The sequence below is a fragment of the Alligator sinensis genome, unplaced genomic scaffold, assembly GCF_000455745.1.
Source record: "Alligator sinensis unplaced genomic scaffold, ASM45574v1 scaffold243_1, whole genome shotgun sequence".
NCBI classification, from domain to species: Eukaryota; Metazoa; Chordata; order Crocodylia; family Alligatoridae; genus Alligator; species Alligator sinensis.
The window spans coordinates 5314892-5325827 of record NW_005841841.1 but is presented as its reverse complement, the minus strand read 5'-3'; the positions used below and the strand labels follow the sequence as shown (position 1 = coordinate 5325827).

At 42.3% G+C, this 10936-nt stretch overlaps 1 protein-coding gene across 1 annotated transcript in view; it reads right to left on the bottom strand.

Moving 5' to 3' along the window:
* Window positions 1-10936, bottom strand: part of CFAP47 (cilia and flagella associated protein 47) — a 757346-nt gene that overhangs the window by 24416 nt on the left and 721994 nt on the right. Inside the window, exon 63 of the mRNA XM_014520638.2 lies at window positions 1759-1927. Coding sequence (XP_014376124.2) covers window positions 1759-1927 — 169 coding nt within the window. The remainder of the gene's footprint in view (window positions 1-1758; window positions 1928-10936) is intronic.

The window sequence follows — 10936 nt, the reverse complement described above, 5'->3', positions numbered from 1 at the left end:
CCTGCTGAAGTACCTGAGCTATACAGATGTTGTGGAGCCGGGTCCAATTAATGTGTTGCTGCTTCCCGTAAAGCAAGTTTTTTGGTTTTTTGGTTTTTTTTAATGTCTGTAAGCAGCCAAAAAATTCAAGTGCAAGGTAATGCAATAGGGAAAAATAACTTCAAGTATACATACATAATGGTGGTTTCTTAACCAACTGTTACAACTCAGGAAAAAGACATAGTGGATAGTTTCCTAAAACATCAACTCAATGTGCAGTGACCACAAAAGCTAATAAAGTGTTAGGCATCATTAAGAAGGGAATTGAAAACAAAACAGAAAACATCATCATGACACTATTCAAACTCATGCTGAATTTTATAGTGTGCAGTTCTGTGTGCATCTTGAATACTGCATGCAGTTCTGATCTCTGCATCTTAAAAAGCATGTAGTAGAATTAGAAAAGATACAGAGAATAGCAGGAAAGACTAAAAGGCTAGAACTCTTAATTTTGGAAAGGAGAAGGCTGAAGAGAGATATGATAGAGATTTATATAACCATGAAGAATCCAGACAACATGAATAGGGAGGGGCCCATCAGTCATCAAGTCCCAGAACTAGGGAGGGGCCACTGAAATGAATAGGAGACTGGTTCAAAATTAACAAAAGAAAGTACTCTTTTACACAGTGCATGGTCAACTTGTGGAACTCGCTGACACAGAAGCCTGTAGAAATAGATATAATAGCCAAGTTAAAAAAAAGTCTAGACAAATGTATGGATAACTGATACATTAATAGCTATTAAGCAGAACAGTGAGAGGTGTATCCTCTGGCATCTCTAAACTAATGATCACTCTAGATATACCTAGTTCAGTGTTCTCTCTCTAAAGCCGGGCTATCTAGCTGGTAGCTCAAAGGCCACATATAGCCCGTGGGCTCCCACTATAGCTGCTACTGTTTCCCCTTCCCCTCCTTGTTGCTCCTGCTGTGGGAACCAGGGTCTTTAAGTTTCCCCTCCTCTGGCGTTTACTTTCTGCCCCCAGTTCTGGGGGTGGGGCAATATAGTGGAAGGAGACTGGGGTGGAGTTTTGTGCATAGAGGGGTCTAGGGTGCCTGTCCTGTGCCTGCAGCAGGGGAGGGGGCCAGGCTGCTTATGGTTTGCATGAGAAAGGTAGGTGGCAGGTTGCCTGCATAGTGTGCACACGGGTAAGGGTCATGCTAGTCTGTCCAGATGAAGCAGATGAAAGCCTGCTGCGGGACTGACTGCACAGCAAGCAGACATTATCTGTAGCCTGTGCTTCATGCGGGCCCCGAGATTACAGCACTACAGCATGTGGCTTCTGGCTTCCTGGATGTTGAATAATGCTTCTCTAAATCAGCCGCTTCTGCCACTGTAGGAGACAGGATACTGAGCTAGATGGACAACTGGTCTAACCCAGTATGGCACTTTTTGTGTTATTATGATAGGCTTTTACATTCCTTTTCTCAAGCTGTTTTACACTGATAACATTGAGGTGTGCTATTTTACATTGGTAACATTGAGATGCGTGGATCTAAATAGAAATTATCTCTAGGAATGTTACTATGAGGACAGCAAAAATATGAGACAGCTAAAATTAAAAACCTCTTTATAAAGCTTTCATGAGTTGGTTTCCTATATTTATTTTTGTCCCTTCTCCAACGGGATTTTTTTAAATAACTTAGCCATGAAGAAAATGGTTTGATCCATAACTATAGTACAGCAAAGTCACTGTTATGATTTCACTCTGTAAGGACTTACCTGAATCACTAATATTGCTTTATGCTTCTTGCTGTACATACTTGGTTTGAATCCTACTGTTATAGGGGTTCCAACAGTGTCAAGTGGAAGAAGTTCTCCATCTTGAGGTAATACAACAAATTCTGGGTCGCTGCCTGGTAGGAAGTATGCCATAAATGGTTCTGGGTACCTAGAGAATAGCAAAGAAGGATATTGGGGCTATTATATTTGATCATTATGCAGTTCTATTTAAAAAATAACAGGTATCCTGCCACAATAAACCTTCAATTAAACATTAATGATGCCATGCAGCTGTGAATCAGGATACTTGGTAGTGTATAAAAAGCTTACTGAAGGATAATGGGGATGTTTGCCCACTAAAGAGAAAAGGAAGCAATTGATCTGTAAATGGAACTCTGCTTATTAATATGACAATGTTTGGCTAATGGAAATAATTAATTTTTATCAAGGACCACTAAAAATAAGTTAAATGTGTTGGATTAAATGTTTTGCATTTTATCAATACAAAAACCCCACTGATTTCAAATGCAATTGTGTATATGGCAAGCAGAATTTACCTATATTTTATCAAAAGCAATGCATATAAAGACCACAATGTCAACTTGATTATTGACTAAAATAAAATCTGTAAACAGAAATCATATCTCTATATTTCCTGATAAGCACCTGTACCTTGAAGTAATATTAAGATGGGACAGTAATCACAAATGATTTGAAGACACAGAAAATTCCTGTTTCCTATTATTATGCTTTTCTAAATTACTTCTGTACTTTCTAAACACGTATTTTATACATCCAGTAGCTCTGCATATTACAAGTGCCTGTCCTGGGGTCTTAGTCAAAAGGGGGCCTTCTAGGTCCAGGCAAGACTACAGTAGAAGGGCAGGAGGTCATCCCAACTCAGGCAATCAGTATTTAAGAAGAAAAGTTCCTGAATGAAGTTGAGGTCTCTCACCTGATGCAGGAAAGCTAAAGCCAGACATCACCTGGGGAAGGGTTCACCAGCAAAGAGAGAGAGCTGAAGGGCTTACAGGCAGAAGGAAGCCACTCTGCCCACCAAGTCAATCAGGCTATGATCTCCCTTCATTGGTGGGTAGGTAGAGAACAGCCTGCTGGAGCCAGTGGTGCCTGTTTCAGGGAAAGCTTTGGGAGCCTTTTGAATAGAATAATTGGTGGGTGCAGGACAGCACACCCATGCCATGTAGTAGCAGCTGCCAGGTTGTTGATGACCAGGACCCCGCTGTGGTAGGACAGGCTGGACAAGAGCTAGCATGACCTTTATAGTCACACCTCAAATTCCTTATTAAAGCTCTCCCAGTTCTTGGCTACATAGGCCAATGGGTGTAGGAAAATGCCCAGAGCTTTGAAGTAATTGAAGCACCAGGATAGGCCTCCAAAGGAGATCTGAGGGGTAAGCATCGGTCCAGGTGCCCAGCAAAAACATACTGCTTTTGGCCCAGTTGATATGGGCTGTGGAGGCACACTTGTAAACTGCTGACACTCAATCAAGGACTGGATATTATCCTCACTGCTCACAAAAACAATCACGTCATTGACATATTCTGTAACCTTAATTGGGAGACCAACAACTAGGGCTGTGGCCAATGGGAGTGCCAAGCCCATCGGGTACCACCACAGCACTTGGATCAGTGGTTAGAGAAGAGAGGGGACAGCTCTTCTGCAGCGGCCCCTGCATGCTGGGAATGGGCACATATTGCTATATTTCAGGAGGCTAGAGATGCCCTGGTATAGGAACCAGATGGTCAAAGCGAAGAGGGGCCAAAACCAAATTCCAGAGTTTGGAATAAGGGGAAGATAAGAGGGAGACAAAGAGAGAGTTCAGACTTCTGTGGATAGAGAATTCAAGATAGTTCTGTATTAAATGTTTTGGCCCCTTATTGGAATCAGACAGTAGAGACTTGGAATGAAATTACAAATTTCAATTAAAACATGTTAAGAGCATTTAAAACTAGAAAGTTTACACATTAAGGCTCATTAATAAGTGCTAAGTGCCCTCTAGGCATCTTAAAGTTATGCCACTTTGGGCAAGGACTATCTCTGAGCTGTGCTACCTATCTTGAATTAAGTTATATTCTGGGTGTTCACCTGAAATAAAGCCACCAATATGCAGTCCTTAACTATCCCAAGAGGCACTTCAACCACTTGGACTAGCTACCAACCTGGATTGTATGGCCTTAGACTGACACCTGGGAATAGCCAGGCGACAGCTGCATGGTGATGGGGTGAGTGGGAAGGAAAGGAAAAGGGGTGAAGGGTGGCAGGGGGGATGAAGTGAGGGGAGCATGGAGAAGGGGTGGGGGGAAGGACTGAAGGGAAGAAGAGGGATGGTGTAGAGAGACGAAGAGAGCAGGTAGGTGGGGAGCTGCTGGGCTGCCAACCTTTCTGCCCCCTAAAATGTACCCCCAACCACTGAATTGCCCTCTCCACCACTAGATTCCTACTCTGCCATACCAATCACCCCCTCTGCCTCCATCAGCCCCTCCACCACATGATCTCCACCCTGCCAGCCCAATCAACCCAAAAGTAGAGGAGGTGCCATGGGGAGTTTCTCCCTCTCTGCCAGGTTCTGGGGTCACTGCACATAGATCCAGCTCCTGCTGGGCCCCACAACTGAAGGAGGGATAAGGAGGAGGGGGCAGGGGAGAGCAAAGAACTTCTGGGAAACTGCAGGGCCTGACGGGGGCTGGATCCTAGCACACAGGGTTGACACAGCCTGCAGGGAGTCCAGGAGCAGGCAGGGAAGGGAAATCTCTCTCCCCACTGCTGCCGCTACTACTGATTTTGGGCTGATTGGGGTGGCAGGGCAGCAATCTGTGGGGAAAAGAGGTGATCTGGAGGTGAAGGGGCTGGTCCAGAGGCTGAATGGGGGATCCAGAGGATGAAGGGTGAACTGGGGGCCAACAGGGGAGAGCAGGTTTATTTGGGGGACAGAGGGGGAAATGATCCAAGAGGTGCAGGGTGGGGGGCTTTCCCCCCCTCCACCCCAACCTATACTGTGGCTAGAGAACTGAAAAGCAGGGCAGGCAAGAAGCAGCCTTGTAGCCCTAGCCACACCCCTGCTTGCCAACTGTCTAGCACAGGGGCAGGCAAAGTCCAGCCCTCAGGCCAGATCAGGTCCACCAGGGACTTCATTTCCCAGCAGCACCTGCCCATGTCACCATAGCCGGTTACTATGGAGACCCAGCAATGGTGGACACGCACCTGGGCAGGAAGCTGCTCTGGGCTTGGGGTCTTGCAGTGGTGACAGCACGGTTCAGAACTGGGGCAGAGCTGTGATCTGCTGCCTGCACACCCTGGGCAGAGGTGTGCAGGTAGTGTATCGCTGCCCTACCCCAGCTCTAGACCACTGTGACCACTGCAGTATCCCAGCCCTGGCCATGGAGCCCCTCCCTGCCAGCACTGTTGGGGCCAGTCTCCATGGAAACCCTGGACCAGACCCAACACTGCTTGGATCTCCATGCAAACCAGCCACAGTGATGTGGGAAGTAGCTGCTGGGAAATGGATTTTGGCCATAGGCCAGATCCACCATTTTGTCCACCGCTGCTCTAGCAGGTATGAGCAGTTCATATGAGAAAGTGTATTAAGCTTGAACATGTGACTGATCACTAGCATTTGTTAACCTTAACACAGGCTAATATTCCTTAGAATTAGCACCTACTAACTCTGATGTGTAAGCACCAGAGTTCCTGGTTTTCTCTGCTTAAAAAAAATCCTCAATTTTTGGATTAAAAAAAAGTAATCCCAAATCCACATTTTTACGTGATCATAATGAAACACCACTAGATATAGATATAGATCTTCCCACATTTTTCCACAATCAAAATGAAACACTACTGTTATACAAGGAGCTGCTGGGAATAATCCACATTTTTCCATGACCAAAATGAAACAGTACTGTTATACAGGTCTATATTTAGATCTATATATAGTGGTGTTTCATTATGGTCATGGAAAAATGTGGATTTGGGGTTACTTTTTTAAATCCGAATATTGGGGATTTCTTTACAGCAGAGAAAACCAGGAACTCTGGTGCTTACACATCAGAGTTAGTAGGTGCTAATTCTAAGGAATATTAGCCTGTGTTAAGGTTAACAAGCGCTAGTGATCAGTCACATGTTCAGACTTAATGCTCTTTCTCATGTGAACTGCTCAGACCTGCTAGAGCAGGGGTGGCCAAACTCCATTTCCCAGCAGCCCCTGTCCGCATTATTGCGGGCATATTATATATATATATATATATATATATATAGATATAAAAATAAAACAGTGGTGTTTCATTTGGATCATGGAAAAATGTGGATTTGGGGTTACTTTTTCTTTTTTTAATCCAAAAATTGGATTTTTTTTTTAATCAGAGAAAACCAGGTTTCCTCATAACCACACCCTTGCTCAGAATTTGTAGCAATATATCCCTATTTGGGATATACTGGCTGGTAGGAAACTGGTACAGCTGGCATAGCTATTGGAAGAAGTCCTTTACCAACTTGCAGGGGTTTTTTGTACTGACCTGACAGAAAAACACTTTTTTTCATGTTGTCTTCACACTTATAGTATCCATTTCTGTTTTAAATTTACCCCTTAATGTCTCAAAAATCTCATTTGTTCCTGTTGGACCCAATGGATAAATGTAAAGGTTATGGATAATCAGTATATCCAAATTTCACATAGCAGACAGTCTTTAAGCTTCAGTTTATGGTGTAAAGTCCTCTCCTAAAATACCCAGGTACACTGACGTAAAGGACACAAGACCCACAGTCTTCAGAAGTCATTTTTCCTTTAAGACTAGTTAATGTTGTAATCAACACATGCTCTCCATAAAAGCATTATGTCAATTTTCTAAGCTTTCTTAAAAATTTCCAGACTTTTTACCAACAAAAACTGGGAACGATAATTTGCTCCAATGATTTTTTTACTTTGATCTTTGACTCAAGATGCTCCTATATTTTTTGGAATGAAATCGACTAATAATTAAGTGATTAAAAACTACCTAATTCAACTATGAATTTGGCTGAGGTCAGAAAGAAACAACTGAGATGTTGATACACAAATGGAGAATCTGTTTAGTGTAACGGAGCAGCTTAAATTATTGGTGTATGATGTAGAGATGGTTATCACAGAGATGACAGAAGCACAGTAGAAAAGCAGTCATTAGTGGAATACAAATTTCAAAGGGTATGTTCTTTCCTAAAAAGTGAAAAATAAAAGTAAAGATAGTAGAGCAGTACTATGTATGATGATGCAACAGACAAATAAGAAGTGCTGTTTTATATAAAATAGAATTGGCTTGAGTCAAAATCACTTTGGGGAAATATTGTAAAATAGGTACTAAGTGGGGGAAAGCTAGGGAATTATACATACCATAGGTTTCATTCCACTAAAAATATCTTTAGCGAGAGAAAATAAAAAAAATATCTAAAGAGAGATATATACTGTAGAGAGATGCCTACTATAAAGAATTACATAATTTTTCAAACAGAGACAGAAAAAACAAATGTTATAAATAATAATAGGGCCAAAGTATTCTTGGATGTAATGGATCATCAATAGGCAGTCACTTTTGGGCTTTGTTTTGGTGACTAGTGAGTCCTGACAGAAAAGCTGATGATAGAAAATTGCAGGTTTGATCATGTGGCTACAAGCTACTTCAGTTTAAATGAAAGTGTAGGATAAAACAAAAAGAGGTCTACAAATAAGGTGGTGTTTGTTTTTTTAATTTAAAAAAGGACAGACCTTAAAAAAATAAGGAACTAATAAGTGAAGCCAATCGGACTGAAAGATCCCTAATAGGAATAAGTATATGAAAATGGAAATTAATATGTTTTTGGTCAAAGGATAAGTTTAAATAACTTAATTTGCTCAAATGAGGAAGAATGGATAATTTCCTTCTGAGACTACTGAGAAAAGTGGCACGTGGAACTATAAGTCTACTAGCACAGATTTTTTATTAATCTGTCAAATAAAGGGTGCTACTGTGTGATTAGAAAATGGCAACTGGCCTTTGCTGTCCTCAAAAAGGAAAAAAATAAGTCAGCTGTAAACGTGTAAGTTTGAGTTCAATACGGTTCCAGGCTTCTGAAAAAAAAACTGAAAGAAAAAATAAGTAAAGACATGGAGATAAATGGAAAATCAGTATATACATGAAACATTCTATCCCAAGGCAGATGATGTCAGACTAACATATTATCTTCCTTTGGAATGATGGCTGAACTTTTTAGATATAGAAAATAAAGTAGAGCTAATCTTTCTGGATTACACTAAAGCATTAAATGGTACTACATGGAAAACTATTAGTTAAACTGGAGTAAATGGGATTACTACAAGAACTGTATGGTGAATAAGGGATTGGGTAAAGAGAGGAGAGATTAATGAACAGTGTTAAAAGGGGAACTATTGGAGTGGAGAAGTAACTAATGGACATTTGCAAGGATTGGTTTTAGGACTAATCTTTAATATTTTCATTACTGACTTTGGCACACAATGTAAGAGTGAAATTGGCTGATGACATGAAGTTGAAGGGAATTGTCAAAGCAGAGAGGGATAAGAATATCACACAAGAAGAGCTGGATGGCTTTGCATACAGAAGAAGAAAATATAGGATGAAAAATTTCATGGTGCAAACTGCTGGGTCATTAGTTGGGGACTAATAACAGGAATTTCTACACCATAAATGGGACAACTCATCAGATGGAAATGCAAAGTAAGAAAAAGACCCTGGCTATATTAGTCACCCTGTCTTCAACTAGTATGAGCTCACAGTGTGACGTTATTATGGGAAAGGCAAATGCAATGGTATTTCCAGAAGAGTAAAAGTATTACATGGGATTAGGGGAATGGACAGCCTATCACATGAGAGCAAACTAAAAGTACTTGACATTTTTTGCATAGCAAAATGAAGGCTAAGGGGTAATAAATGTCTTCTGTACACCCAAGCACAACTCAAACTTATACTGTGTACTTCACAGCTTTTTACAAACCACCCCAAATGTATCTGCCAATGTATAATGATAGAAAAACAGGGTGGGAAGGGACCTCAATAGATCATCTAGCCCAACACCCTGCACATTCTTTCTGTAGTGAGGGGTCCAAAACTAGACATAGTACTTCAGATGTGGCCTCACCAGTGATGAATAGAAGGGAATAAGCATTTCCCTCAATCTCCTGGCAACACTCCTGTTAATATATGCCATTAGCCTTCTTGGCAACAAGGGCACACTGTTGACTTTTATTCAGCTTATTGCCCTTTTCTCAAGAGCTGCTGCTTAGCCAGTCAGTCCCCAGGCTGTAGTGGTGCATGGGATTGTTCCATCTTCAGTGCAGGACTTTGCACTTGCCCTTACTGATTCTCATGAGATTTATTTTGGTCCAATCCTCCAATTTCTCTAGGACTCTCTAAATCCTAGCCCTATTATCCAGCATATCTACTATTCCCCTTAGCTTGGACCAATTAATTTTGGACTAATTTCCTATTTTATCAAGGTCATTCTGAATGTTAAGGCTAGACTACGCTCCAAAGTGTTTCCAAGTACATCCAGCTTGGTGTCACCTTCAAATTTCCTTAAGCAACTATGCACTCATTACCATCCTTCAAATCATTACTAAAGATATTAAACAGTATTAGACCAAAGACAAAACCCTGGGAATTGGACCATACTTAATGCCACATCCCAATTATACATTGAGCCACTGGTGATTCTTCTTTGAGTATGATGATCCAACCAGTTATATATCTATCTTACAGTACTTTTGTGTAGACCAGGGGTTGCCAACCTTTCACAACATTTGGGTCAAATTAACACAGTTTGGTCAGTGTTGTCATATATTTGATGTCTAGGTGGTGGTGGTGCCAAATTTACTAATCAGCAGGATATACAAAGTTCCAGGCTTGGCAGACCCTTTAAATCTCTTCACAGGCTAGACGTAGCCTGAGGCCAAAGGTTGGCAACACCTGTTCTAAATTATATATTTTTAACTTATTAATGAGAATATCTAAGAGACTGTAAAGGGACCTTCCCGTGCCGCCTAGAGTCACATCGCCTACTGGTTGGGACAGTAGTATCTTGTAGTTGTAGAGCGCCTGCCATGCCTTCGATGTTCTGGGAGATAAGTCTCGACACTACTGGGAGGCAACTGAGATCAGTTATGGACTCAGAGTTTCTGTGGCTCTTTGCAGAGCTCCACCATTCACATACCCTGCCCTCACCACACCTGATGTTCCGGGCAATGTTGATTTTCGCTACGATTCTTTATCATCTTAACCCAAAGGATCTTAACTAAGGTCTGTGCCTAAGTGGCTGCTTGTCCTGTTCTTTCCTGCATGGTTCCAAAGACAGCTACCTACATCTCTGGTTCTCTCTTTGTCACTCTCTCATGGCTGGGGTCCTTTCTCTCTTGTCCTCTCTCTTCTGAGGTAGTAAAGTCACCCCCAACTTCCTTTTCCTTTAGGTCCCTGGAGTGGTTCCCTTCACCCCCCAGGATCGGACTCACCGACTGCCCAAGCCTCCTCATCGTCTTCAATTCTTGACTGGACCTTGTCGGGTAAGTGATGGAGCTGGTGCTTACCCTCTGGCCCTCTATTCGTTTTCCTTTCTTTGCTGGGCTTCTCCCCTTCTCTCCTCAGATTTCTTTCTCCTTCTGTCTCCTCCTGGGACATTCCCTCAGCGTCCCTTAAATCTCCTGCTCTCCAGCTGGGTCCATCGTGGCAGTTCCCTATTGGCTGGCTGCCTAACCAAGCTGTTCTCTCTTTGCTCACCAGCATGGTATGTTCCTTTTTCTTTTGTTCTTTTCCCGCGCCACTTTTCTTTTTCGGTGTTTGGATTCTGGTGGTTGGGTCTGCCACAGCAGTCTTTGATCTGCCACAGCCCCAGCTGGCTCCTCGACTCGTCTTGACCGCGGCGAGGTTTGCCATGGCTCCTCTGTCTCTGTGAGGTAAGTCTTTCTCTTTTTCTTTTTTGTGGCCCTGCTCATGGCAGGGTGCTTCAGGCACCCTGTCACAGAGACAGTGTCCTTCCATCTTCCCCTTTCAATGGATCTTACTTTAAGTGGCTCCCTCTTCACCACAAAGTTTAACTTTGCTATTCTCATCTTCATGGCCCTTCATAAATTTTCCCTTTCTTTCTTACATGACTTGACCTCTTCTAAGGTTGGCATATTTAGAAG